Source organism: Bos javanicus, chromosome 5 (genome assembly GCF_032452875.1).
Source record: "Bos javanicus breed banteng chromosome 5, ARS-OSU_banteng_1.0, whole genome shotgun sequence".
NCBI classification, from domain to species: domain Eukaryota; kingdom Metazoa; phylum Chordata; class Mammalia; order Artiodactyla; family Bovidae; genus Bos; species Bos javanicus.
In genome coordinates this window covers 75670213-75697415 of record NC_083872.1, presented here as the reverse complement: position 1 = coordinate 75697415, position 27203 = coordinate 75670213, and the positions used below count along the sequence as shown (strand labels likewise).

The window sequence follows — 27203 nt, the reverse complement described above, 5'->3', positions numbered from 1 at the left end:
ACACCTACTTGTCACTGAGGCTCAAGCAAAAGGGAGGAGGCAGCTGACCCGCAGAGCCCCTCCCCATCCTAGGATCCTGATTACTTACTAGCTGAGGCTGTGTAGATAGGCAGAGCTGTGTGCCAGTCGTGAATCAGCTATTTGCTGGCTGGCTTGGCATGTTTACCTCCCGAAACTTCGGTTTCCCCAAGGTTTCTGCAGTTTTAAGGGAGAAAGGGGACCTGGCCCACAGTAGGCACTTAGGCACCCATGGTTTGTCGGAGAGGAGAATGTTCTGGGAGAACGTGACACTCTGCAGAACCAATCGGGGTCAGTAGACAGAGTCATCTTCCACCCCCATCGTGTATGCTAAGTCTATTCAGTTGTGTCTGATTCTGTGTGACCCCATGGACTGTAGCCCACCAGGCTCCTCTGTCCATAGGATTCTCCAGGCAAGAATACTGGCATGGGTTGCCATTTCCTCCTCCAGGGGATCTTCCCAACCCAGGGATTGAACCCAGGTCTCCTGTGGTTCCTGCATGGGCAGGAGTGTTCTTTACCATGGAGTCACCTGGGAGCCCTCATCAGGCCTGGCCAAAGCAGAGCACCGTGCTGGGCCCCATCCTGTAGGCATTCAGAATCTGGCTACCCCATCCATACCCCTACTCCCACCCCCACCCTCAAGGGGCCCACAGAGCCCCTTCAGCTGTTTTGATCACTTCAGTAAGGAACCAGTTCAGCCACACCTACGGAATTGGTGGTGCTCTTGCAGAACATAACAAATCACTCGTAATGAAAATGTACACAAGGAGAGACTCCTTGCCCCCAACTCAGTCCTCACGACTTCAACAGCCACCATGACACCCATTTTATAGATGAGCAAATGGAGGCACAGAGTGGTAAGTAACCTGTCCCAAGCTCACATGGCTTGGGAAGAAGGGGTTAGGATTAGGGCCAGGATTCCTGGAGACCTTGGCCCCACGGCCAGCTTGTCAGTCCTCCTCACATTCAGGTCTTTTGGTCTTTGGGTCTACACCTCCACATGATGCCAACTTCTTCACTTGTATCACAGACCTAGAGAAGGAATGATGCCAGGCTCAGAATCCTTTGCTATGGAGCCACCCTCAGGTGTGACTATGGGCTTCCCTGGTGGTTCAGACAAATTTGTCTGCAATGCAGGAGATCTGGGTTTGATCCCTGCGTCAGGAAGATCCCCTGGAGAAGGGAATGGCAACCCACTCCAGTATTCTTGCCTGGAGAATCCCCATGGACAGAGGAGCCTGGTGGGCTTTTGTCCATGGGGGTCACAAAGAGTCGGAGTCAGACATGACTGAACAACTAACACTTTCACTTTGATAGGTGAAAGTGACTAATGCCCCTTTAAGCCTACAAGGTTGGGAAGTTTTAAAGCCAGGATGGTGAGCTTTGGGACTGCTATTCAATTGAAGGGGCAAAGGTCACCTCCCCCAGGAAGACTTCCCAGCCTTCCTTTTCCATGCTGTGCTCCTGTCACCCCATGGACTTGCCTCTATCACTCCGCATTCAGTCCTTGGTTCCTGCCAATAACAGACTTGGTTTTGTTCATCTTTGTATCCATTACACAGAGCTTGGCACACAGTAGGTAATGTGCTTGGTGCAGAGTTCTCCCTGACCTGGCCCACCTCTCTTTCCAGCTTGATCTCTGCCAGCGCCTCTGGGCACTTGAGCAAAACAGAATTACCTGTAGCTCCCAGAAGTGCACTGTGATTGCAATTAAGCAATCAATTGTGTAATCAATAACTTGATGTCTGCCTCTCGGGCATGTGTGATCCTGATGGCAGAGACTGCACCAGGTTGTATTCACTGAGGTGCCTTAACACATAATAGGTGCTCAACAAATTTCTGTTGATGGAATGTTCACATCTGCTCTACTGTTCCCTCTGCCTAAAAAGCCCTTCCTGGCCATCCATGTCTTCTGCTTCTCCTTCAAGACCCAGTTCAGCTGTCACCACCTCCTGGAAGCCCTTGCTTAATTCCCCAACACCCGGGGAGGGGGCATTCCCTGCCCTCCTGGAGGTGCCCTGAGTGCCTCCCTCCACTTGCAGGCCTTTCTTCACTCCTCTGATTGCTTCTGAGCAGGGCCCACATCTTTTTCATTTTGCAGTTTATTCAAAGCACATAACACTCAGTAGGTGCTCAGCATGTCACTAATATTTATTTACTAAATAAATAAACATTTATTTATTGAATATATTATGGAGGAGGCACTCTAAGTATTTTTTATTTCATTTCATGATCAGAAGAGTACCTTGAGGCTAGCCTGCTGCCCCATTTTCCAGACAGTGCAGCTGAGACTTGGGAGTGTTTGGTCACTTGCCCAAAGTCACACTGCTATGGCATCAGAGCTGGGACCAGATCCGCTGTGGTTCAGCCCTGCCACCTCAGTAGTGCCTCCTTCTCCATCCCCTGGAATCCACATGGGCACCCTTTTCTTTTCTATTTGTTACCTCTCTAGGTTCCGTGTTGTCCAGGAACCTCTGAAATGCCACCCTATTTTTCTGAGAAACCTCCAGCATCTTCTTCTGAAGATATTGTCAGCATCCTTGTGTGGAGTTCCAAGCCAGCTCTCCCCAGATGTCCCAGCCAAGTGGTCCCCATTTCCTTCTTCCTCTTGCCTGCATGAACTTCCGTGTCCCTGACCCAGGGGTTTTACTGTACAGTCCATGCTTATTTAACGAGCACCTACTATGTGCCAGACCCCATGTGAGAGGCAGGGAATATAATAGCAACGCAACCAACCCCCTACCCGTACACTATAAATAAGAAAATACATATGTCAGGGGAAGAGGGCTGTAAAGGGTTAAGGAGAGAAATTAAACAGGTAAGAAATGAGAATGATGGAGGAGGGGCAGGTGGGCTCTTTTGTATCCAGTGGTCAGTTGAGCAGACTCCTGCAGGAATAAAGGACTGAACCAGCTGCCAGGAGATGGGCATTCCAGGCAGAGGGATTATGATACAAAGGCCCTGGGGTAGGCGTGGGGCCGTGGAATCTGGCCTAGGAGCCTGGTTGGAGGAGAGGGAAGTAGGGAAGAAGAGTGTGAGGTGAGGAGAGGCCGTAAGGTGGCTGAGCCTGGTCACATAAGACATTCAAGACCCATTCTCTGGCGCCTCTCAAACTTACCCAAATGCACTGCCTTCGTCTCAACTTCTCCATCCACCACTGGATCCCTCCTCCCCTGAAAGCCACTGGAAATCCTTTTCTCCCTCCCCAAGCCTTTAACATTCTGTTTCCTTCTTCTCCTCTGCATCCTCATGTGTCCTCTTTATTTTATTCTGTGACATTATCAACTTCCTATCATGATTTTCCTTGCTGTAGCTCAGCTCCTGGTGAAACCCTACACCAGCCCCAGAGGTGGGGAGTAGGGGAAGAAGCATCAGACTGATTCAGAGCTCAAACTGGGGTTGGAGTCTCCATGAGAAAGCTACTTCTCTGTGGGAATTCTTGTCATGTGCACCTCTACACGTGGATTTTCAGCTTCTGGTTCTCACCAGGTTCAGAACTCACCATGCAGCTCTGCCCCACTCTCCCAGTCCCTCTGGCAGCAGACGCTGGAGGCTCCCTGAGGCCTCCTTGGCTGCTCTCTGCTCTGCAAGGAGTAAAACCTGCCACGTCTTCTAGCATCTCCTTTCGTCCCAGTCCCAGAGCCTGATGGCCCCATAGGAGCCTCTCTGCTGCTGATGCTCCAACCTGGAGCTAAATAGCTAGGTGGACTGGAAGCTTCTGGTGGTCCATGGTGGGCTGGATGTGGGGTCAAGAGAGCAGACGAGGCCTGGGAGGCGCAGCATGGGAAATGAGGCCAGTGCCTGCCTGCAGGTCTGACTCTGGTACTGCCCCACCCTCTGTCCACTCCCGGTCCTCCCACAGCATCTCAGGGGCCACCTTCACCTTTCCCAGCTGCCTCCTCACCCCACCCCACCTGCCAAGTGCCAGCGGCTTTCAGAGACCTGCCCCTACTATTTGCCAAATGCTTATATCTTATTTTATCCCCATGAAAGTGTTAGTCATTCGGTCGTGTCCAACTCTTTGCCACCCTATGGAATGCAGCCCACCAGGGTCCTCTGTCCATGGGACTTTCCAGGCAAGAGTACTGGAGCGGGTTGCCATTTCCTTCTCCAGGGGATCTTCCTGACCCAGGGATCAAATCCCAGTCTTTTGAACTGCAGGCAGATTCTTTACCATCTGAGCCACCAGGGAAACCCCATGACCCTAACCTTATTCATTCATTCAAAAACCATTCACTGAGCACCTACAATATTCCAGGCCCTTTAGGCACTGGGGATACTGCAATGAATGAGACATGTGTGCTCTGACATCCCAGGAGGGTGGGGGGGTGGGGGAAAGATTTCAGATAATAAACAAGAGAATGTCAAGTTGTAACAAGCATGGTGATGAAAACAAAGCAGGTCAATGTCATATAGAGTGACATTTTAAATTATGTGACCAGCAGTGCCTCTCTGGGGGTGATATTTCAGCTAAGACCTGAATGATGAGATAGGGGTCTAGCCTTCAGAGAGGACAGCATCCAACAGAGGGGGCAGCAAGTGCAAAGGACTCCAGGCGGGAACAAACGAGGCATCTATCACCCCATTTACAGATGAAGAAGCTCAGAGGAAGGGGTTAAATAACAACCCGAGGTCACGAGGTCACAAGATCACGCAGCAAAAGTTGAGATCCAAACCCAGGTCCATCTGACTCCATGGCCTATTCTCTTCCCACCGCATTGCCCCTGCCAGGTGAGGACAGCGATTCCCACAGATGGCTCAGCACCCCACGCACAGCATCTCTCTGGACTCACCCCAGCCTCCCTGTCCATCCCCATCAGTCATCCCAGCCTCCTTGGGATTCCTGATCCTGCTTCAGATCTTTGCACTTGCTCATCCTGTTCCCCTGCTTGTAACACTCTCCTCTATTCCTTGACCAACTGTGACCTTTTCTCTTGGCCTTCAACCATGAGCTTGTCACCAAAGCCTTCTGGGACACTAAAAAGTGAAAGTGAAGTCTCTCAGTCGTGTCTGACTCTTTGTGACCCCATGGACTGTAGCCTACCAGGCTCCTCTGTCCATGGATTTTCCAGGCAATAGTACTGGAGTGGATTGCTATTTCCTTCTCCAGGGGATCTTCCTGACCCAGGGATCGAACCCGGGTCTCCTGCATTGTAGACAGACGCTTTACCATTTGAGCCATCAGGGAAGTCCAACAAGACAGAAATAAATGGTTTCTCATCCTGGGCTTTCACAGCACATGCCTGCTAAGTTGCTTCAGTTGTGTCGACTCTGTGCAACCCTATGGACTGTAGCCTGCGAGGCTCCTCTCTCCACAGGATTCTCCAGGCAAGAATACTGGAGTGGGTGGCCATGCCCTCCTCCAGGGGTTCCTCCCGACCTAGGGATCAATCCTGGGTCTCTTGTCTCCTGCACTGGCAGGGGGGTTCTTTACCACTAGCACCACCTGGGAAGCCCATAGCACATGTCTCCTTTTTGTTCATTCATTAATCAAATACATACTGTGAACTCACTATGTGCCAATCCTTAAACAGAAATTCCAAACCCAGAGAGAAGTGCCCAAGAGAAGAAGTGCGGGACCTGTCAGCACACATAGGAGAGAGTACCAGACACCCTTGATCTTCCGGGGCCTCGGTCACATTGCCTTGGAAATTCGCTGTCTGCTCGACAGTCTCCCTGATTTGGGTGTTTTGGCAGATGATGAAGTCGCTCATCTCATCTGCCTCCCTAGCACTTCAGCACATTGCCTGGCCAGAGCAGGCACGTGAAAAGAAGTAATTTGTTTTTATAAGATGGCTGCTCTGTGCTAGGCACTGTTCTAAGTGTTGGAAATATCAATACAAGGAGACCCAGCAGACTGAAATTCCTGCCTTCCTGAGGCTTCATTCTAGTGAGGGTAGAATGTAATTGAATGAATGATTTCCATTCCTGATTAATTCATTCACATGCTGAGAAGAGATAGAACGGGAGCAGGAGTGAAGAGGCGGTAGTATGAAGCGAAACTGTGCACGTGACCAAAGCAGAATTCTCAATCTCCCCTGCTCCCCGAAGCCCCCACAAGCTCCAACCTACTTTTTCCTCAAAGTAACGCATCTCAGTCGCGTACGCCAATATTCATCAGTTTTCTCCCCAACACCCCCAAAACCCTCATTTCTTTTTTCCCCATTGCCACTTCCTGGTCCAGGCCACCATCATCTCTTGCTTGGATCCCAGCAATAGTGGCCCTGCTGTCTGCCTGCCTCCAGGTTTGCTTCTCACACTTCCTACCGCACCAGCCTCCTCAGAGTGGCTTCTTATGCTTCAGCCAAATTTCCATGGCCTCCAGTGAAAGTGAAACTGAAGTTGCTCAGTCCATGGGACTCTTTGCAACCCCATGGACTGTAACCTACCAGGCTCCTCCCTCCATGGGATTTTCCAGGCAAGAGTACTGGAGTGGGTTGCCAGTTCCTTCGCCAGAGGATCTTCCCCACCCAGGGATCGAACCCAGATCTCCCGCATTGTAAGCAAGACGCTTTACCGTCTGAGCCACCAGGGAAGTCCTACAGGCTCTTAGCCTAAAACATTCCCCATCATGGTCTTTAAATCACTCGGCATCTTTTCCCTAAAACTAGCCAATCCTCTTTTCCCACTTGCACACACTTCTGCACCTTGGCGTATGCTGTTTCCTCCGTCTGGAATGCCCTTCCTCTTTTCAGCTCCCCCACACCCTCCCACTCCCATCTCAGCCTAGCTGACTTTGAGTTAATCTCAATTTAAATATCCTGTCCTCCCAGGAGGATGTCCTGCACCCGCTAGGTTGGGTTAGTCTCCCTGCTCCATGGCCCCACAGCATCCCTCACCTAACTTCCTCTTCCCTTCAGTGTGGCTCTTCCTCCCCTGTCTGCTCCTTCTGCTTGTCTATAGGCACTTGGAGGGAGGGATAATGTCTATCCTACTCAACTTGTCCAGGAAATCTATTATACATACCTGACACATAGTAGGTACTTGATTTGTTGAATGAATAGATGAACAAATGAATAACTATGAGACTTGGATCTAGTAGAATTTGAAGCAGTGCAAAATGTTCAAATCTCTACTCTTCCACTTAATTTGATATGTGACTTTGGGACTTGATTTATGACCTCTCTGACTTTCTGTTTCCTCGCCTGTAAGGTAAGATAGTGAGCGATAGGCATTTGCAGAGTTGTTGGAATTGCAAGTGTGAGAAATTGTGTGAAAACACCTGGCACCTAGAAGTTACTCCCTTAAATCCTTGCCAAATCTGTAGTTGAGAAGCAAATAACCTTGGTGTGATATCCTTATTCAGAAAGCTTATATCTTGAGTCAAGACACAGAAGTTAAGATCTAGGCCCCCTGTCTGGTACTAGGTTAGACTTTCAGCTCTGCCACTCACTCACTGTCACTCACAACCTCAGGCTAGATGCTTAAACCGTTATGTGACTCAGGTTCCTCATCTGTAAAATGGTTCCTTTATCATAGGATTGTTGTGGACCTCAGCTTAGAGCAGTGCCTGGCATGTTAGCTATGGTCATGCTATTTACACACAACACTAACAACCACACTGTAAGGCCCCTGCCAGTGGTCCTCCTTGAGAGATGAAGAGAGATTTCCAGAGAGGTTAAATGTCTGCCCAAGGTCACACAATGAGGAAATAGCAGCCTTGTGCTTCAAGGCCAGGTCTGCTGTGCCCAAATCCCATGTTATTTCCACTCCATCAAAAAAGGAGCTCAAAATAGGCCTGTGGCATTTCAGCTAATTTCCTCTAAGCCCTCACCAAGTCACCAACTGCAGGCTTACAAAGCTGTTCCCCTAAGAGCATCCATTCAGCAGCTGCTAAGTGTGTGTGCCTGGTGGATCCAAAGCATCTACCGGGCTTTGCACCAAGCCAGTTCTTCCTGGGTAGCCTTGCCTTGTCTGCAGAAGGGACCTCCAAACTAGAACTAGGTTAAGGGGAGCGGGAGGGGAGTGGTACATGAGTTAGATGGAAAAAGAAGCTGGAGACCAATCTGGATGTAAATGGTGGGGAGGATAAATGAGAGTCAAGCCACATTTATTGAATGCCTACTAATGATCAGGTACACCATTTAAAACTCACTGGTATCACTTAGGCTTTATTTATCAAGTATCTATTAAGTATCAAGCCCTGCACTAGATGCCAAAGATATGATGGGGAACAAGACACAACTATTGACCTCAAAGTGTTCACAGGTCAGCACAGGCAGTAGGAGAGCTGACACAGGCACTAAATAAAGTGTTACAAATGGGATGGTAGAATCTGAGCAGGGTGGCAGCTGTAACTGGGAACAACTTAATGTGCTCATTTCACATATGTTAAAACTGAGGTTCTAGGAAGCTGACTTGTTTGGATCACGCAGTTATCAAGTAGCAGAGGCTAGCGTTGCTCCCAGGGTGTTCTGTCTCCAGAAGTGTCTGTTCCCTCCACACCATCAACCTACAGCTGTTCTGTCCCCTCTTTCACCTCCTGACTCAATGATTATCTGGCTAGAAGATTAATCAAATGTTTCTAAAGCTGCAGCCACTGTCAGTGGCTAAGATGTTAGCTCCTTCTGTGGATAAACAGAAGCTTTTGAGCCTCTGTTACTAATTCTGTTTGAGCAAAAGATTCAAGGCTTGATCTGAAAAGAATGGGGGAGCGGTAAGAAGGAGGGGTCTATCTCCAGTTTGAAGGGACTTCTTAGGTCAAAAGCAACCAAGATGAGAGACGTAAGTGAGAGCAAGCCTCTCAGGTTCCTGTGGCTACACCCACACCTCCCTCCGCTCCCCTCAAAAGGCCTAGCCTGTTGAAGAGGATTTCCTACTTGCCCCTCACTTTTTCCTGAAGGAAGGGAGCCAAGGAAATCACTCACTTGAACACACTGGCTGAACTTGCTAGAATCCCAGCTGAGTGAGGTCAGCATACCAGTGCCTCTCCCATCCCAACTGCCATCCCCAACCAAAGGGCAAGAAAACAAATGGAGAATCCTCAGTTTGAAAAAGTAGTTCAGGCTATACCCTAAAGGTATCTTAGCAGAGGTAGCTGAAATCTTGGTCCTGTTCTCCAGACACCAGGACCCTCTTCAAGGTGACAGGAGCCCAGTGACTACCCATCATAGGAGTTCTTTCCTTCTGAGAAGGGAAGAGAGAGTGAGAGAAGGACATTTTATGGAGGATGGAGAAACAGGTAGTTTTTCTATACTGCCCCCCGCCTCTACAGTACTGGCCATATCTGCAGAACAATTCTGGGCAAAGGGAAAAACATTAGACAATACCCAAGAAAGTCTGTTTTGAGTTCAGTCATCTTTTGTATACTCTTTGATAATCACCAGATCACTGAGAAATTGTCAAGCAAATTATCTCCAGACAAAAACGGAAGAACAGAAAACAAAGTACAGAACAGGTGAGCTATGAAATGGAAACATCTCTAATTCTACTGACCCATCAGAGGCAGGCACAACTCTCTCTAGACTCCTCCCCCAACAAATTAAAACTGCATCTACATCATGCCTCATGTGCTTTCCCTCCCCTAACAGGGAAACTGATCAGAGAGAAACATAATCACTACCAGCAGGAATCTGATGAGCTTCTTTTTCCAGGGGTCACATTAAGGAAAACTTGCACATATAGAAACAAGAGATGATGCTGTAATTAACCCAAGATAACAGTTCTGCTGAGGAAAAGGGGAGAGTTATAATGTGTTTCCGTATTCACAGCAGGGAGATTTTATCTCTTTCCACCCAGCTTACGAATGACACGGGAAACTTAGAAGGACTCACATTTCACCCATTTCCCCTGCAAACATATTTATCCTTGAGATGAAAATCGTTGCCCAAGCTCTAGCCGCCAGTCACCCTTTTGCACCCTTTTCCATGAATATTCTTTCCAAAATGTCTGCTTGTAGGAGCAAGATCCAGGATTTCTACAGAAAACTACAGAGAGACACACACAGTGCACTGCACATCCCCTGTTAGCCAGAAAGAGACAGAGAAGAAAGAGAAACGACCAAAAGGCGACACAGCGAATAAAACAAAACAGATCCCCCAAACGGCAAAGTGCAAGCGACGATTTAAAAAACACATAGAGACCGTGTTTGTAATTACCCATCCAGGTTATATTTTCAGGGCTTCCAGGCAAAGAACCGGCTGGTTGAAGTTTTGTGCCCCTCTGATTGTGATGGGAGGATTGTATTTGAAGCTCTGGGCACGTAGAGATGGAATGAGAAGGAGGCTGAGCTGGAAGAAACACCGAGGGGGGAGGGAAAGGGAGAGAGTGTGAGAGAGAGAGAGAGGGAGCAGAGCTATCTCTAGCTACGCCTTCTCTAAGCTCCGGGAGCCCAGGAGAGCGCTCGTTTCAGGATTTTGGGAGAGGGGTGAAAAGAGGAAAAGGCAGCCCCCGCTCTGCCCCGGCCTTGCTGCCCCCGAGGGCAGGGAGGATTCCGGCCCGCGCCCCCCTCCTGGCGGGCCGCCCTGGGAGCCTGGGAGCGCGCGAAGCCGGCGGCGCAAGGAGCTGTCCAGTTCAGCACCACCCGGTAATGCAGTAGGTGGGAGCGCCTCCTCCGGGGGCCGAGCCGGCCGGGAGTGGGGTGGGGGGGCAGGCGGGCGGCCCATCCTGCAGCAAGACGCCGGCACCCCAGTTTCCAGGAGCTTTGCAGATAGGGGGAGGGAAACCCGCCTCGATTCTCCGGGAGGAACCCCCTCCCTCCCCCACTTCGCCAACACTACCACCGCCACCAACAACAATAACCGCCGCCGCTGCTCGTCCTGCCGCCGCCGCCGCCGCCGCCGCGCCTGCCCGCCCTGCTGCTGCCGCTGCCGCTGCCGGGGCAAAACCATGGAAGGCGAGACCCCCGCACCTGTTCAGCTGAGATCAAGGGCTTACAGAATACTGGGAAGTCTGGTCTGAAACGAAAGCTCCCGAGACCCCCCAAGGAAGAGAACTGGCGAAGCAAAGGATTTTCATGGCGCAGGCCGCAGAGCCGAGAGCGAAGACGGAAGGTTGCATCTCGGCTTTTACAATCTCTAACTGTCTAGGTCCCGACCATGAGAGATTGTGTTGAGAATGCGGCTGTTCCCTGGTTCACTGTGGAAGCCATCTCCAAATTAGCTATCACATATGGAAACTGGAGACCAGAATTTTAGGAAAAGAGATTAAGGCATCTCACTTGGGGGGGTGGGGGGTGTCTTTTTATTTTTTCCTTTTTTTTTTTTTTTTTTAATCACTGCAACTGGAACAGTTTCTGATCTCAAAAGGCAAGCCTCTCTTCCCGTGTGATCTTTATAATTTACACTCTTTTCCGTGAGCTTTTCTTACCTCCCTTTTTTTATATCTCTCCACATCCTCTGTTCACACATATATCCATTATATTAGTAGTGGAATTATTTTTATTTTTTGCTTTAGTACTCGCACCTTCACACACACTCTCCCGAGAACCCGAAGTCGGTTGGGTGTTTATATAATGAAGAATTATGGGGCTGTTTGATCGAGGTGTTCAAATGCTTTTAACCACGGTTGGTGCTTTCGCTGCCTTCAGTCTGATGACCATTGCTGTGGGAACCGACTATTGGCTCTACTCCAGAGGGGTTTGCAAGACCAAAAGTGTCAGTGAGAATGAAACCAGCAAAAAGAACGAGGAAGTTATGACCCATTCTGGATTATGGAGAACCTGCTGCCTAGAAGGTATTTGATTTCCCATCTCCTCCCCCTCCCCACCCCCTCCCCTTCTCACTCCCCCTTCCCCACCCGCCTCCAAATAAGTCCCCTTTACATTCCACCATTTTCTTACTTCACTCCTTCCACCACAGATCAAGGCTGGTTGGGTGAGTTTCAGAGGAAAGAAAATCAATAAGCAAAAACCATACTCAACTCTCCAGCCTCCACCACCCCCCTTTCCTCAACCTTCTTCATTGGAATAATCTATGATATGATGAAAACAACAACAAGAGATTGTTTTTAAAAAGTCAAATGTGCTCCACCTGCTTTGGAATCATTAGGATTTGCCTTTTGATGTAGTATGCCCATCTATGAGGGTATAAAAAAACAATTGCCTCTCTCAACATTGCTCCTCTTTTCGTAATGAAGAATTCCAAAATGTTCTTCCTTTCCCCTTCTCCTCCCCTTACTCCCCAAAAGTCTAAGACACATCATCATCTGCAAATCTCCTTTTTTTTTTTTTTTTTTGAAAAAATCTGTTGTTTCTAAGAAGCCTTATTTGGTAAATCCTAATTATTCCAGGATCGCAAGCTGAGTTCAAGAGCATTTCGTAACGTCTATGAGCCACACATATCATTCGAGGCGACTGGCTGAGTGTGTATGTGTGTTTTAACATTTACAAAGTCTAAAAATACATACGTCTCTCACAGGAAACAAACCCAAGTTCTAATAAACAGCAATTCACTTGCAGGTTAGGCTGAGAACCAATTCACTTCCACGCAGAGTGACATGTCTGTTATTCAGAAGCGTGTAGAGTCAGCATTGCAGCCAGCTTGGGAATCAGACATTGTGCAGGGAGGCCGGGAGGGAGGCGAGAGCATGGGGAGGTTGTGAGGGGACAAGAGGGAGCTGTGGGGCGGGGGGAGGAGTGTCAGCTGTTTACCTTGATCTTGCAGGGTCATTGGGACATGTGTGCCCGTGTATGTGCTGTGGGCAAAGCGGTCCCACAGAGGATAAGCTGGGAGATCAGGGTATGGATGAAAGCATGTGCTTCTGAGACACATTAATAAACATGGGGAGGGGGGCAGGAAACTCCTGCAGGTCATACAACCTGCATTTAGCAACAGACTTTAATATAAGGGGCTGCATGTGAGTGGCTATCTGTGTCTGTGTGTATAAGCTACAGCCACCCATAGAAAGACATACACAGAGAGATACGTGTTTCTGGGTGGAAAGAAAAGCTGATGTGCTTTGCTTCTGATATGAACCAATACGGAGGCCGTTTGAGCAGCGCTGGGAAGCGGGGACTGCAGGACTGTTTGTTAAGCTCAACATGGGATGGTGGTGCAGGGAGTTGAAGCCAGGAGACAGGGGAGAAGAGAGGGAAATGGACTAAGAGGGAGAGAACTGATGTGGTCTCAGAGTCTAACCCAAACTGAGCTCTTTGGGAAATGATTATGCCTGGGGAAAGAGCACCAATTCCGTGCCCCCCTCCCAACAATCTTGGTGCAAATCGTTGAGTGATGGCTGAACATGTTTTGAATAGCTAAGTGACTTCATTGAGCGATGGTCTATTTGACGCATACTGCATTTGGTGCCCTTTCTCAATCCAAACCGCTGCCTTGAACATAGTCTGCAGAGGAGCTCTATGCTGAATACTATATGCTCTTCCCCAGCCAGAGAATCAATATCGGGAAATTAATAGGCGCTGTTTTAAACACACCCCTCCTTTAAAAAATGAATAGCCTTTCATGCAGCTAGTCATTAACAGTGGAAAGACTTCCATTTAATTAAACATTTATGGCAGACTTTAATTCCAAAAGAGAAGAAAAGCAAAGTGAATGAGGGTTGCTTTAGGGAACATGATCATAGAAGCAATTTGCCTTGCTTGGATTTTAGTTAGACGGACGAAGATATACAGCCAAGAGATTAAAGACAGGACATGGTTTTAGAAGAAATATTCCCAGACATTAGTGACTTGGAATAGATATACTTTCTTATCAGGGTTTTGTTTGAAAATTCTTAATACTATGATCTTTTAAACATTTTTCTAATTCCTGTAAGGGAAAAGGACTAGAGGTGGCTTGGGATAACTTGTGCGTTAAAAGGCTTAAATATTTTCATTAAAATTCCATCTGTTTGGTGTCCACATCCCCAAATGTGCTGCCCACTCCCTTCAACTTTCCCTCCAAGCTGTAACCCCACCTCGCTCCCAGAATCATCCCTTAAAGGGTTAGTATTACAACATGTCCCAAGGATTGTGTGATGCTCCCAGAAGCCCTGGGTTTGGCTCTTCTCCCCAGGATTGAGGCCTCCAGACAGTGGCAGGTCGGGGGCTGGGCCAAGTTGCCTTGGGGATTGCTGTTCCTTTTCCACTTGTAGCCCAGGCAGGAAGGGTTGGTACTCAGGGCTCCAGTTCAACCTGGCCTTTAATTTCCAAAACCTCTGTCCATATGGGGTTTCGTAGGCCTGAGATGCTGTACCCCCTCCCCTTAGGAAGCTGGGCCTTGGCCACTTAGGATGTGGTTTGAAGGTGTTAAAGATACATATTCTCAAAAACTGCACTGATTTCCGAAGATTATAAGTGCACTTATTTCTGCAGGTTGGCATAGATGGTTCTTGTGGGGCATTCCTGTGCTTGCTGTTTTGAACATTCCAAATAGGATCAGCCTTTATGGAAACCAAGTTGTCTGGTTTTCCCAACCTCTGTTTTTGGTGAGAAACTGTACTTTCAGAAAAGATTTCACATCACCCCTTTGTTATGTTTCCTACTTGTACCCAAAAAGTTGTGAACAGATTTCTAGTCTTCTCCCCAAGATGCTGCTAATGACTCCAGGTGAAAAACCGCCTCCTGTCTTCTTCTGGTCTCTTTGGCTATCTGGTTTACGTTAAGGCTTTTTGTCCCCAGAGATGATTTTTTTCTGTTCACTTCTTGGTGAAAATAAGAATCAGAAGACATTTCCTTGCATCCATGACTGTTTTTGAAATGAATTCGTCTGTTGAGGCATGAGAAGGGGACAGGACCACCTGTTAGGGGCCGACACAGCAGGAGGGGGAGAGGAATCGAGAAGAAATCACAGCCTTTCTTCTCTCCCTCTGCAGAGTGAGCAGCAGGAGTGTCTCTGTGTGTGAACTTGAGACCCTTGGCAGGCTAGTGTCCTTACTGGGATTTGAGGGTGTTGGGGGCAGGTCTGTCTGCTCATGGATCCCATGTAAATGGAGAGTGATAGGAGAAGTTCTTGAACTTTTCAGGAAAGCTACTTTAAGAGCCTCCAAATGGAGAGATGAATTGGCCCTTTCAGAGAAGAATTCAATAAAATCTACAACAGGACACTAAAACAGCTTGTTCCAAGCATGCTGTCTCTGGGCCACACGGTGGATATTAACCTCTGTTGTCACCAAAAGGAATCATCGTCTCCAGGGGCAGCAAGAAATTCACTCTTTGTGTTTGTTCTCTCCTGTACATTTCTCCCCTCTGTCTGGGCTCCATGTCTTCCCCAGAGGATTCCCAGCCCTGCAGAGGAGGAGCTAGCAACAGTACACTGTGGTCCTAACAGAAACACCCCCTTCCTTCCCACTCCCTCTCTCACCCTTTTCCTTGCTGAGGCAGAGCAGTAATCTTTCTCTCCATCCAGACTGTTTGGTTCCCTCTGCTGAATTTCTGAGCTTCTCTTCTTCTTCTCTTCTCCTCCTCAAGCTGCTTTCTCACAGGGGCTCCGCCGTCCATTCTACATCCCCATTCTCTCTGTTCTCTCTGCATAAGAAGTCGCTGGGTTTTCTTGAACTATTTTTTCCAAGTTCATAATTTCATAACGTTTGCTTGGCCTGTAAGGTGGCGAGTGCCCCACACTGGGTTCAGCCACGGCTCTCTTGTTCCACAGAAGGAAAGTATATCTCTTTTATTTTAGGAATGCCAGCTGCCTTTCTTGGACACTTTTGCCTTTAAGGGTGGAAGAGTTGAGTTTAGAAGTTACTAATGGGCCTACATACTGTGTACATATCACTCCATAATTCCCAAGATATTTTGACCTTCTAGGTACTTTGCACACAGTCGGTACAGTAAAAATAGGTATCAATGGATTGATGCAGAAATTCTTAAAATTATTGAAATTAATTCAAAAATCATAAGGACATGTGTGGCAAGTTACTGAGAGAGAGGAAGAGAGGGGAAGGGGTGAGGAAACCAGAACGATTTGTTTGCTCTTCCTAGAATTTCTTTTCTGTTTAATTTTTATGTCATATTGGAGTGTAGTTGATTTACAATGCTGTATTAGTTTCAGGTATACAGCAAAGTGATTCAGTTATACATACACAGATATCCAGTCTTCTTCAGATTTTTTCCCATATAGGTCATGGGATTTCTTTTTTTAAAAGAATAATAATGAGTCATGAATTCATTGTTGTAAAATAAGAACATTCAAAAGGAGTCAGTCACTGGGTTGCCCAGCTACTAATTAGCTAAAGAAAAATTGTCAGTACACTCAGTCTCTACAGGGAAGAAAAAAATAATCCATTGATTTTCTTCCCTTTTCTGTTTAAGGTATGCAAAAGCCTAGTTTGATCCTAATACTCACCAGAACAGACACTTCAAGCAGAGAGCAGGCATCAGAGACCATCCCCATGTAGCTTCCCCAAAACCTTGCCCAAAATTTTTTATCAAACTTCTCCACCCAGTTCCCTAGACCTCAAGAACTTTGCCCAAGCTCTTAGCTTCTGACTGGCAGTTTTTCATAGAGGCAGGTCTCACGTTCCTATTCCTTCTCACCTTGTAAGACAAGTCTGACTCCTTTACTGAGGAACCAGCTCTGCAAATCCCAACCCATTCACGCTGCCCTCCTGCCTTCACTTCATAGGTGCTAGGTGTAACACCGCACCACGTAGGCAGAGCCAGAACTTGAATCCAGGCCTCTTGTTTTCATCCTGGAAACTCCAGAGAGCTCTATGCACGGATCCTGGCCTCTGTGGCCTTATGTTCACATTCATTGTCGGCAGCTGATTCTATTCTGTCTGCATCCCACTGAGTATCCTCATTGAGCGCCCGACCCAAGCATGTCAGGACACCAGAATTCTGACCTGCTGACTCCCTGACATGCTACTCCTGCCGGCTGCCCACACCTTACAAGGTGACAGCTCTGTCCTAATCCCCTCACTCCCAAGAGGCCAAGGAGACGCAACACTGAACTTCAGGCTGGACCCACCACGTGCTTCTTTGGTTTCGCCCTTTTATTTTGGAAGTGTCTCAGTGTAAACTCTCCATGGGTTTTATGTTGGCCAGCATTTTTCAGAAACTAGCAGATTTATGTTCCCTGAAGTGACGGAAGTTTTCAGAGGCAGCTTTGTGGTGTGTGATGCAGTTGACACAATTTTGCAGCCACACAGACCTGGGTTCACTTCAAGTGCTGCAGCCTTCTGAGCTGTGCAACTTGAAGCAAGTCATTTTACCTCTCCAAGCCTCAGTTTCCCTTTCCACAGGGTAGCTGGTTGGAATGAAGCCTGCAAATGTCTCTCACCTTCTTTCCTGACCACCTGGTATAAAATTACAGTCAACAACCTCATACATTGTACTGCTGGCTCTGTTTTATTTTACTTTTTTTACAGACTATGTCCCACCTTCTAGCACACTATGAAATTTTACTCATACTACTTGTTATCTATCTGCACCACTAGACAGTCAGCCCCACGAGGGCAGGGATCTTTGTTCTGCCTCTTGCTGTAACCACAGCAAGTATGATAGCACGAGACATCAACCTATCTTAGCTGGCAAATGAAGACGCAACCACCGCCTGCCACAGGATGGGCATTGAGGAAGGGCGGTCACTTCCCATCATCAAAGGATGGTTCTTTAAATTGGACACTAGTGGCGATGGCGGCTGAAACATCTTTTTTTTTTTTTTTTTTTTGACATTCTGAAAATAAATAATAGAGTCAACACAGAAAGAAGAGGGAGAGAGGGAAGGAGAAGGAGTGGGAGAGAGTTTCAACACACAAGGGGCAATAACAAAGAAAGATAATAAAAAACAAAGTGCCTGAGAAGGAAGTGCTGGGGCGGGGTGGGGGTGGGGGAATCCTCTAAATAGACACTGGCCACGTTTTCCTCTCTGTTCATCATCCAGAGCGTTTGTCACACAGGTCCTCGGGGAGAGCTTCCCATGAGTGTTAGCTTTCAGGTCAGTGGGGGAGGAGGCTATATGTACTCAGACTGATCATGCAGGAGATTGTTAAATAGTTCAGAATTCAATGGTCACTTTTAGACTTGAATATTAAAAAAAAATCTCCCATATTCAGATGAAATACGTGTTTTAAGTTTCCAGGTTAGTTTTCAGTGACAAATTAAGCAATTCCTTCATTCATTTATTTTATTGGTTAAATCTTTGATGAGTCCCTGCAACTTGCCAGGTGCTGGGTCAAGGGTTGGGGTCATGGTGGGCAGCAGCTCCCTTCAGGGTCATTGCCCTCAGAGCCTTCTGGAAGAGACAGATGCTATTTCAAAGACTCTCCCAAATATATATATATATATATATATACATATATTCATACATATATATGTATACACACACACACACATATATACATATGCACATGTATGCTAAGTCACTTCAGCTGTGTCTGCCTCTTTGCAACTCTATGAACAGTAGCCCACCAGGCTCCTCTGTCCATGAGATTCTCCAGGCAAGAATACTGGAGTGGATTGTCATGCCTTCCTTCAGGGGATCTCCCCAACCAAGGGATAGAACCTGTGTCTCTTATATGTATGTATTTTACAACTATGATAGTGCTCTCAAGGGGAGTCACATGAGACTGTGAGTTTATGATACGAAGATAGATCTAATCAGAGAAGGCTCCCCTGAGGAAGTGAGATGTAAATGGCTATCTGAAGGATGCATCACTGGGTGAAAAGAGGAGGAAGGAACATTTCAGGTTGGAGGGCAGCAGTGAGGGAGTACAGAGAGCAGTGAGGGAGAGAAGGGGCAAGTCCTGGACAGAGGCCAGGGTGGCTGGAGGGTGCAGATGGACATGGGATGGGGGTGGTGATGGTGCTGGATGGAGTTGGGGGGTGCAGAAGGAGGACCCAACAGTGCGGAGCCTCACTAGTCTCGTTAAAGACTTTTGCCTTTTGACTTCTGGCTTCTTGTTTAAAAGCTGTGTGACCTAGAGCTAGTTAATTCTGTCGGTACCTCCTTCACCCCGTCCATCTAAGGGAGCTGATGATGCCTGCCCTAAAGTTGTGAGGCTTTGAGCACCATTCCCTTCTCTTTGTCATGCTTTTCCCAGTGTGGCTTCCCTTGTGGCTCAACTGGTAAAGAATCTGTCTGCAATGTGTGGGACTTGGGTTCAATTCCTGGGTTGGGAAAATCCCCTGGAGAAGGGAACGGCTATCCACTCCAGTATTCTGGCCTGGAGAATCCCATGGACTGTTCAGTCCATGGGGTCGCCAAGAGTTGGACACAACTGAGCGACTTTCACTTTCTTCGCTTTCCCAATCCCACCCAGATCTGAGTGTGGTGGGCTCTTTGGCCTGAAAACTTATGACAGCCCAGAGAAGGGAAGAAATAGACTGATTCAACTCCAATCAAAGAAATTCAAAATATGCTTAGTGGAGGTGTTGATGGTAGGTGCCAATCCTGCAGTGGACCCAGGGAGGCAGAAGTGAACAAGACCCACCTCCTCCCCTCAGGAGCCTACGGGCAAGTCCCATCAGGAAATCCCAAAGAACAGGCATCTTATAAAATGACTCCATTTCACACAAGACATGTGACATAGCCTGCTGCCACCTCAGCTTATCACCCTCCCACAAACTCAGAGAGATTCCCTGAGTTTCTCTGAGACGTCTCTAGCAATCAGTTAGGATCATCGAGGATTTGAGCTGGAATTGGAATGAGGCTCAGTTAAATCCTCCAGACTTTTTGAAAATAGGAATGAGACTAGAAAGATGCGAACTGTGCTCCCCAAGGCCAAGGAATGCATGTCAGCCCTTGTGGGATCGCCAGTGAGCTCTCTGCCTTTGCCAGGACCCTGGTCCTTTTTCCTGGGGGTATAAAGGGCTCTGATCTCCCAGTTCTGATGCCATTGGTTATAAAAAATGACCTAACTACTTAAACAGCTTTAAGGGCAGGGGAAAACAGATCTAATATAACACCAGTTGAAAACACACTTTAATTTCAGAAACCTTAAAATTTAAAATATGTGCCTTGGAATCAAAGGAAGATGGTATGGCTGCCTTGCTGGCAGAGAGAAATGCAGGCAAGGTGTTGGGAGAGCCCAAGGGACTTCTCCAGTGCCCTTAGTGCCTGTCCTGTGACTCAAGAAGCAGCTTGGAGAAGTGTGTGGTCTTACGAGCACACTTTTTGACAAGGAAAAGGGTGATTCTTGATCTCTGCTCTACAACTGCTCCCTGAGTCCTTGCCAGGTACTGTGTGAGCTGCTAGGACAGAGGCAATAGCACCATCTACCCTCAAGGAACTTCTAATCTAGAAGAGAAAACAGACCAGTGAACAGACAATGATGACGAAGCAGCATGAAGCCTAAGCTCAGAGCGTTCTGGGAGCACAGAGACTGGGAAGAAGGGGATCCAGGGATGACCGGGGTTCGGAAGGATGCATGGGAATGTGCTAGCTGGGGAGAGGAAGCGTACCTCAGACAGAAGAAACGGCAAGTGCAGAAGCACAGACACCTGAGCAGCCAGTCCTGTGTGGCTGGAGCGTAGAAAGCTGGGACTGGGGAGTGTGGGGGGCGGGGGTGGGCAGAGGAGATGGGACCCCACAGGGACAGAAATGGCTCTTGTGGAATAGTTTATGTTTCATCATGTAAGGAAAGGGGACCCAGAGAGATGGTAAGCGAGGGATGGTCACAGGTGGCTTTGCTCATTCGTGAGATCGCTGGCCGTTGTGACCCTAATGGATGGGATCCCAGTCCAGCGGAGCTGGTGAAATTTAACTGAGAAGGGCAAGCACAGCAGAAGGTCTTGGCAGAGTCCAGATGACACACCCTAAGCTAGCTGTAGTGAACAGAGAGAAAGGGGCACAGAGAGAAGATTGTAAATGATGTATTGAATACAATCAAGGTGCTTCAAGGCCCTGCCTTCCCAGCAGCAGCACAAGCTTTTACTGGGCTGGGCCCTGGGGCTACAGGGATGCAAAAAGTCTCTGATCAACACCACCTTCTCCCTCTAGGGGAGTCTTCCTGACCATCCCATCTAAGGTAGCCTACCATCCTGTTACCCGATTGTATTCCCTTCTTCGACAATTTAACATTGACTTTTCTTTTTAGCATTTACTTGCTTAGGGCTCTGTGTCCCTCTAGAAGCCTGTGAGCAATGTGAGGGCAGGGGGTGTGTCAGCCTTGGCACAAAGAGTGTTTAGGAGCTAAATGTTGAGTAAATGATTAAGGCAATAGTGTCTACCCTCAGGGACCTCCCATCAGGGGAGGCTGTGTATATATGTGTGTGTGTGTGTGTATGGTGTGCATGCACATACAATCAGTCCTTCCAATTCTTTGTGACCCCATGGATTGCAGCCCACCAGGTTCCTCTGTCCATGGGATTTCCCAGGCAAGAATACTGGAGTGGGTTGCCATGTCCTACTCCAGGGGCTCTTCCCCAACCCAAGAAGCGAACCTGTGTCCCTGCATTGGCAGGCAGATTCTTTACCACTGTGCCACCAGGGAAGGCCACAGGGGAGGGAGATGGACTTTTAGAAACTCCTCTTGACTCCTCCTCTTGACAGTCATCTCTCTGAGGTTTGGCTGAAAGGCCCTTGAGAACAGGCAGGGGATTCCCACACACCCCGCAACCTGGGATGCTCTTGGAGCACCTTCGGGGCCACAGCTATGCCACAAAGCTTCCGGAAGCTGACAAGCCACCACGAGCCTGTTCCCTCTTGGGCGAACAGGAGGGAACCTTTGCTCAATCCAAAATCACCTTTTCTCTCAATCCAAATCCTCATATGCTTATCGCCTGGCTCAGAGGTACCAACTTAGCAGCCCTGAGTTGGCCTCAGAAGAGCTGCCTCCCCCTTCTCCTTATGGACACAATATTCACTCTTTCCTGAACCTCCTTGACCTTGGGTAGTCTTCCAGCTGCTAACAAGAATGCTGCAGATTAGGTGCGAGATCGCAGGTGCACTCTTGCCGTGGCCTCAGTGAACGGCTCAGCACCTTGTCTGCCAACCATCCGCTGTGCAGTGTACACACCCCAGCACCAGTCTCTCTCTCGGCCTTTCCATTGGGCAAAACTCGCTGGTGACCAGCTGTTGTTGATCCCTGGACCTTTCTTTATCTCAGTTTTGCCCCATTCTTTCTTCTTTCACTTTCCGGGCATAAAGGATCATTCCTGCTTTTCTGCCACATTTTCCCCTCAAACTGTTATCTCTGTCTGCACAAGTCCTTTTCTTTATCCTTCTTGAATTTTCCCTAAAGCTGAGACCTTTCTTCCTCAATTTTGCAGAAGAAAGTAATCCTGAAAAACAACTCCCTGGCATCATTTTCTCACTAATAACAACAATAATACTAACTAATCATTCCTGCAATGCTTCCTGTGTGCTCAGCATTATTCAGATGTTCCCCAGGGCTGCTCTTACTTAATCTTCACAATTCTGAAGATATATGTTATGATATCCACTATCTCCATCTTAAGAGAATCAGAGAAGTTAAGTGACTTGTCCAAGGTCACACAGCAAGTGGCAGAGCTGGGATTCCAACCCAAACCTGTCCAATCCAAAAACCTGTGCACAGCCTTCTATTACACTAATTATATTTACAATTTTCCCCTGGCCCCCAAATCTGTAAATAAATTACTTTGAGAAGTTGAAAACAAGGCTAAGCAGAAATTGCTATTTGTAATTCATGCATGATGAAGTGTTCAAAACTTTGAAGCTTAAATTAGCATATGCTTATTACCTGGGGCAGAGTGGGGAGAAGTGGAGGGCCTGCCAGGTTTTCCCACTGTTTAGAGTACAGAAGGATGCCTCAAAATGCATATACAACCCCGTTTCTAGTTCATGGAGGGGGAAGAGGTGAAGGCATACATATATTCTTTCTCCCCACCCTTCTGCCTAGAGGGCCATTTCCAACCACATCCCACTTGTCTTCCTTCAGGGCTTAGTTCTGCCACCTCCCACCTTGCTCCCACCTGGTTCACACTCCCTCCCTCTTTCCTTCTTAGGCATCTCTGCATGTCTCCGATGCAGCATCTTCCATCTTTTCTGTTGCCTGTTTCCATTTCTGCCTCCACCTCCAGACCATGAGTCCCCATGTCCGTTTCTTCAACAAAATGTACTCAGTCACAGCTGTGTGTCAGTTACCCCCTACGCTCTGGGTTTACAAAAGTGATCAGATACCGCCCCTGCCTTCAAGGGGCTTATGCCCCAGTGGGGGATTGGAGGACCCAAGCAAGAAATACCCAGGAGTGGAGAGATTGTTTCAGGAAGAGATGTGAGAGAGCATGGGGTGTTTGGGGGACCACACGAAGATTCTACTATTGCTGGAGGAACAAGTGTGGGAGGGGAGGTAGGGGAAGGTATTAATACTGAGGTTTGACTTTAGACAGAGACCACATCATAAAGGGATGGTTCACTTGCAAAGAGGTCTAAGAGGAGAATTTTCCCAAGGGAATGATATAATTAGATGTGCATTTTAGGAGGATGGCTCAGGAAGTTGTGTGATGTAAAAATGGGAAGAAGAGGAGGATGGAACAGGGAGTCCAAAAGGAGAAGGCTGCACAGCCCAGCAAGTGATGACACGGGTGACCTCGGATGGGGAGGGCAGGGGTGGGCAGGGGGGCTGGCGAGCAAGGGAACAGACATCAGAGGATCCATAGGACTCAGGACTGTCACTTGCGTTGAGTAAAGTGTGACAGTGAGTGACCTTCACTGAGATGGGGCGAACAGGAGACATTTGCCCCAGGAAGAAGGTGATACCTTTAATTTTGGGTAGACTGATTCCACACCTGTGCTTCCAGGGCCTGGCACATGGTAGGTGCTCGATTTTGTTATGTGTTGAATCTCAGATTCCCCCTAGCATCATCATAATGAACATGATCAGCATTATATTGTAACCAGGCCTGGAGTTTGTGCCAGTTCTGGCATCTGACAGCCTGGGTTCAAATCCCAACCTTGTCATTTACCAGTTCTGTGTGACCTTGAACAAGGAATGTCCCTTCTCAAGGTCAGTTTCTCATGTCTAAGTGGGGAAAATTGTATCTCACGCTTGGGCTGGTTGTGAAATTTTAGTAAGATGCTCCATGCAAAGTGCTTAACAGGCTGCTGGCACATAGTAAACACTCAATAAACCCCAGATGCTGTTATCACTAGGGTGTTTATTATTAATGATACCAACAGTTGCAAAGAGTGACCTGCAAGTGAGTTGTGTTTGGCCCTCAAAATGTTCTACAAATCAAGACTTTTCCTATAAAAACAAAAACAAAAACCTGTCTTTGGCCTCCCTTGAGGAAAACAAAGACAGAGTTTTGTAACCCTGGGCCCCCTTCCTGCTTGGCAACAAACAACAGGAGCAGGGCAGCTGATGTCTCTTCAGATGCGGCAGGTCCTCTGCGGTTCCCCAAAGTCCCTGCTGCTCCCAAGTATCTTCTGAGGCTACTGGGCTGCTTTGGCCCTCCTCTGGCCTCTGTAGGCATCCGAGTTTGTAAAGGCTCCTCTCTGCCAATGGGAAATTACAGGCGGAGTCTTTGTCTTCCAAAAATGTATACAAAACACCACCAGCCTAGGCTGGGTATAGCAGCTAACAGAGTGAATAAAGCCATGCATCTGGAAATAAATGCATAAACACCCAACATTCCCGAGCAGGGCTTGCTGATAAAACTCAGATGGAAGGCGAGCCTCATCTACTTCCCTTTACTCAGCATCTCTAGAAGAAGTTGTTGCTTAAAAAAAGAGATGCTCACCCAGTTCACACCACCCTTGGAGTTTCTGTTTCAGAGGCTGACATTTTCTGACCTTGACCCCAGTTCGGGAAATGCACCCCGTGTACCAACCACGTGGTGTGCTTTATTCAATAACTAAATGGCAGGCGCTGGGGAGACAGTCCCGTGGTCCACGCTGGCTGAGGAGAGAGGGGTGGTGGGGGCATTGCTGGAGGATGGGAGATTCTCTGCTTTAAATTTTTAGCTCAGAAGACTTTGTAGGGAAGGGAGGAATGTCACAAGTTTCTTGGTATGAAAAAGATGGTCTAGCAGTTGCTGGGAAGGGACATGAACTTAAAGACGTACAGTTTGATCTGGGAGAATGCTCAGATCTGATCCTTTCTGACAGTTTTTGAGTGCTGGGCATGTCAGGCTCTGTGCTAATCTGTGGGGCACAGAAACAAGTCAGCTTCTATGGAGAGTGGTCTGCCCGGATTCCCCCTGGCTGACAGCATCCATCCACTTCCTAGTCTCCCTTTCTTCATGTTTTCTGAATTTGTCTACAGTGTATGTTACTTCTTTCCCAACTAGAATGTAAGCTTTGTGAAGCCAGGATCTTTTTCTGTCCTATTTTCTGCCATAACCCCAGGAATAAGATCAGCACCCAGCACCTAGTAGGTGCTTAGTTAGGGTTGGTTGGATGATAGAAATCATACCCCTTCTCTGGAGATCAGAAGAGATAAGCCGGTATTGAGACCATTACCAGTGAGCTCAGGCACTAGAAAGGCCTATGTGAGGGCCAGACATAAGAACAACTCTATTTGTCGAGATCTGGAAGGGATCCTAAGGAAGTGCCCTCTGCAGTGGGTTTTGGAGGATGAATAGGAGTTGGCCAAGTAGAACAGAAGAGAAAGGCACAAGGCAGATGAAGGAAATGAAATCACCTGAGGCTGCCTCCCAAAGAGTAAGGTCAAGGAGAGAATAGAGCACTACTGCAGGAGTCCCCAAACTCTAGGATCTAATGCCTGATCATCTGAGGTGGAGCTGATGTAACAATAATAAAATAAAGTCCACAATAAATGTAATGCACACAAACCATCCTCCCCAACCCTGGTCCATGGAAAAATTGCTTTCCACAAAACTGGTCCTGGTGCCAAAATGTTTGGGGACTGCTATACTACTGGGTCTAGAGCAGCACTCCTCAAACTCTGATGTGAACCTTGATCACCACAGATCTTAATGAAACACAGATCCTGATGCAGGGGTCCAGGTGGGAGCTAAGCCTGTGTTTCTAGATCCTAGGCAAGTCTCTGATGCCACACTTTAAGAAGCACAGCTTTGGAGCACGGCCAGTGGGGTCTGGTGAAAGTGAAAGTCACTCAGTCATGTCTGACTCTTTTCGACCCCGTGGACTATAGTCCATGGAATTCTCTAGGCCAGAATACTGGAGTGGGTAGCCTTTCCCTTCTCCAGGGGGCTCTGGTGAACATGGGCTAAATCCTACTTCTGCCACTGGCCAACTGGGCCTGTGTCCTCACCTCTGAAAGGTGGATGACAACCTTCCTATCAGGCACTGAGTCAATTCAGACTGCCTGGAGTTGGTGAAGCTCTTAGCTCAGCCCTGAGCACTTCATATCAGTATGTTTCAGGTAGGATTGTCATTAATGGCTAAAGAAGATTGTATGGCAGTGTCAGAGGAAGGGATGATTTTCCTTGTGAGATAATGTTGTTTGAGAGCCTCCTGTGTGGTGGGTCCTGTCCTAAGGATCACTCAGATGTCACCTTCCATAAGCTACACAGCACTCTATAATATGGGTGCCATGTGATCTTCCTTTGCCAGTAAGAAACCAGAGTAAGTGCATTCATTTCCTATTGCTCCTATAACAAACGACCACAAACCTAGTGGCTTAACATGACACAAACTTGTGTTGTGATTCTGTAGGTCTAAAGTCTGAAATTGGTCTCCCTGGACTAAAATCAAGGTGTCAGCAGGGCTGTGTTCCTTCTGTAAGGGAAAAATCTGTTTCCCTGCCTTTTCCAGCTTCTAGAAACTGTCCACATTCCTTGGCCAGTGGCCCCTTCCTGCATCTTCAAAGCCAGCAGCATCACATAGTCTTTCTCATGTTGCAACCCTCTGATGCTCTTTCTTCTGCCTCCCTCCTCCACTTCTAAGGATATTTGCAATTACATTGCCCAGGCCTGAATAATCCAGAATAATCTCTCTATTAAGGTCTGCTGATTAGCAACCTTAATTCCATCTGCAACTTTGACTGCCCTTTGTCATAATATATGAAACATATTCACAGGTTAGAGGAACTGGGATGTGGACATCTTTGGCAAGTCATTATTCTGCCTAGCACAGGGAGTGGGTGCTTAAAGAAGTCCCCTAGTATCACAAGCTCAGAATGGCTCCCCTGGAAAGAATTTTACTTGCTCTTTATTTTATCTATTTTTGGTTGTGTTGGATCTTCACTACTGCTCTGGGGAGCTACTCTTCATTGCAGTGCACGGGCTTCCATTTTGGCAGCTTCTCTCATTGCAGTGCACAGTCTCCAGGCGCCTAGGCTTCAGTATTTGCAGCATACCGGCTCAGTAGTAGCTGCTTGTGGGCTCTAGAGCACGGGCTCAGTAGTTGTCACACACGAGCATGTGGAATCTTCTCAGACCAGAGACTGAACCCATT

At 47.8% G+C, this 27203-nt stretch overlaps 1 protein-coding gene across 1 annotated transcript in view; it reads left to right on the top strand.

Moving 5' to 3' along the window:
- Window positions 1–10100: 10100 nt before the first annotated feature.
- Window positions 10101–27203, top strand: part of CACNG2 (calcium voltage-gated channel auxiliary subunit gamma 2) — a 124935-nt gene continuing 107832 nt past the window's right edge. Inside the window, exon 1 of the mRNA XM_061417360.1 lies at window positions 10101–11694. Coding sequence (XP_061273344.1) covers window positions 11484–11694 — 211 coding nt within the window. The 5' untranslated portion in view covers window positions 10101–11483. The remainder of the gene's footprint in view (window positions 11695–27203) is intronic.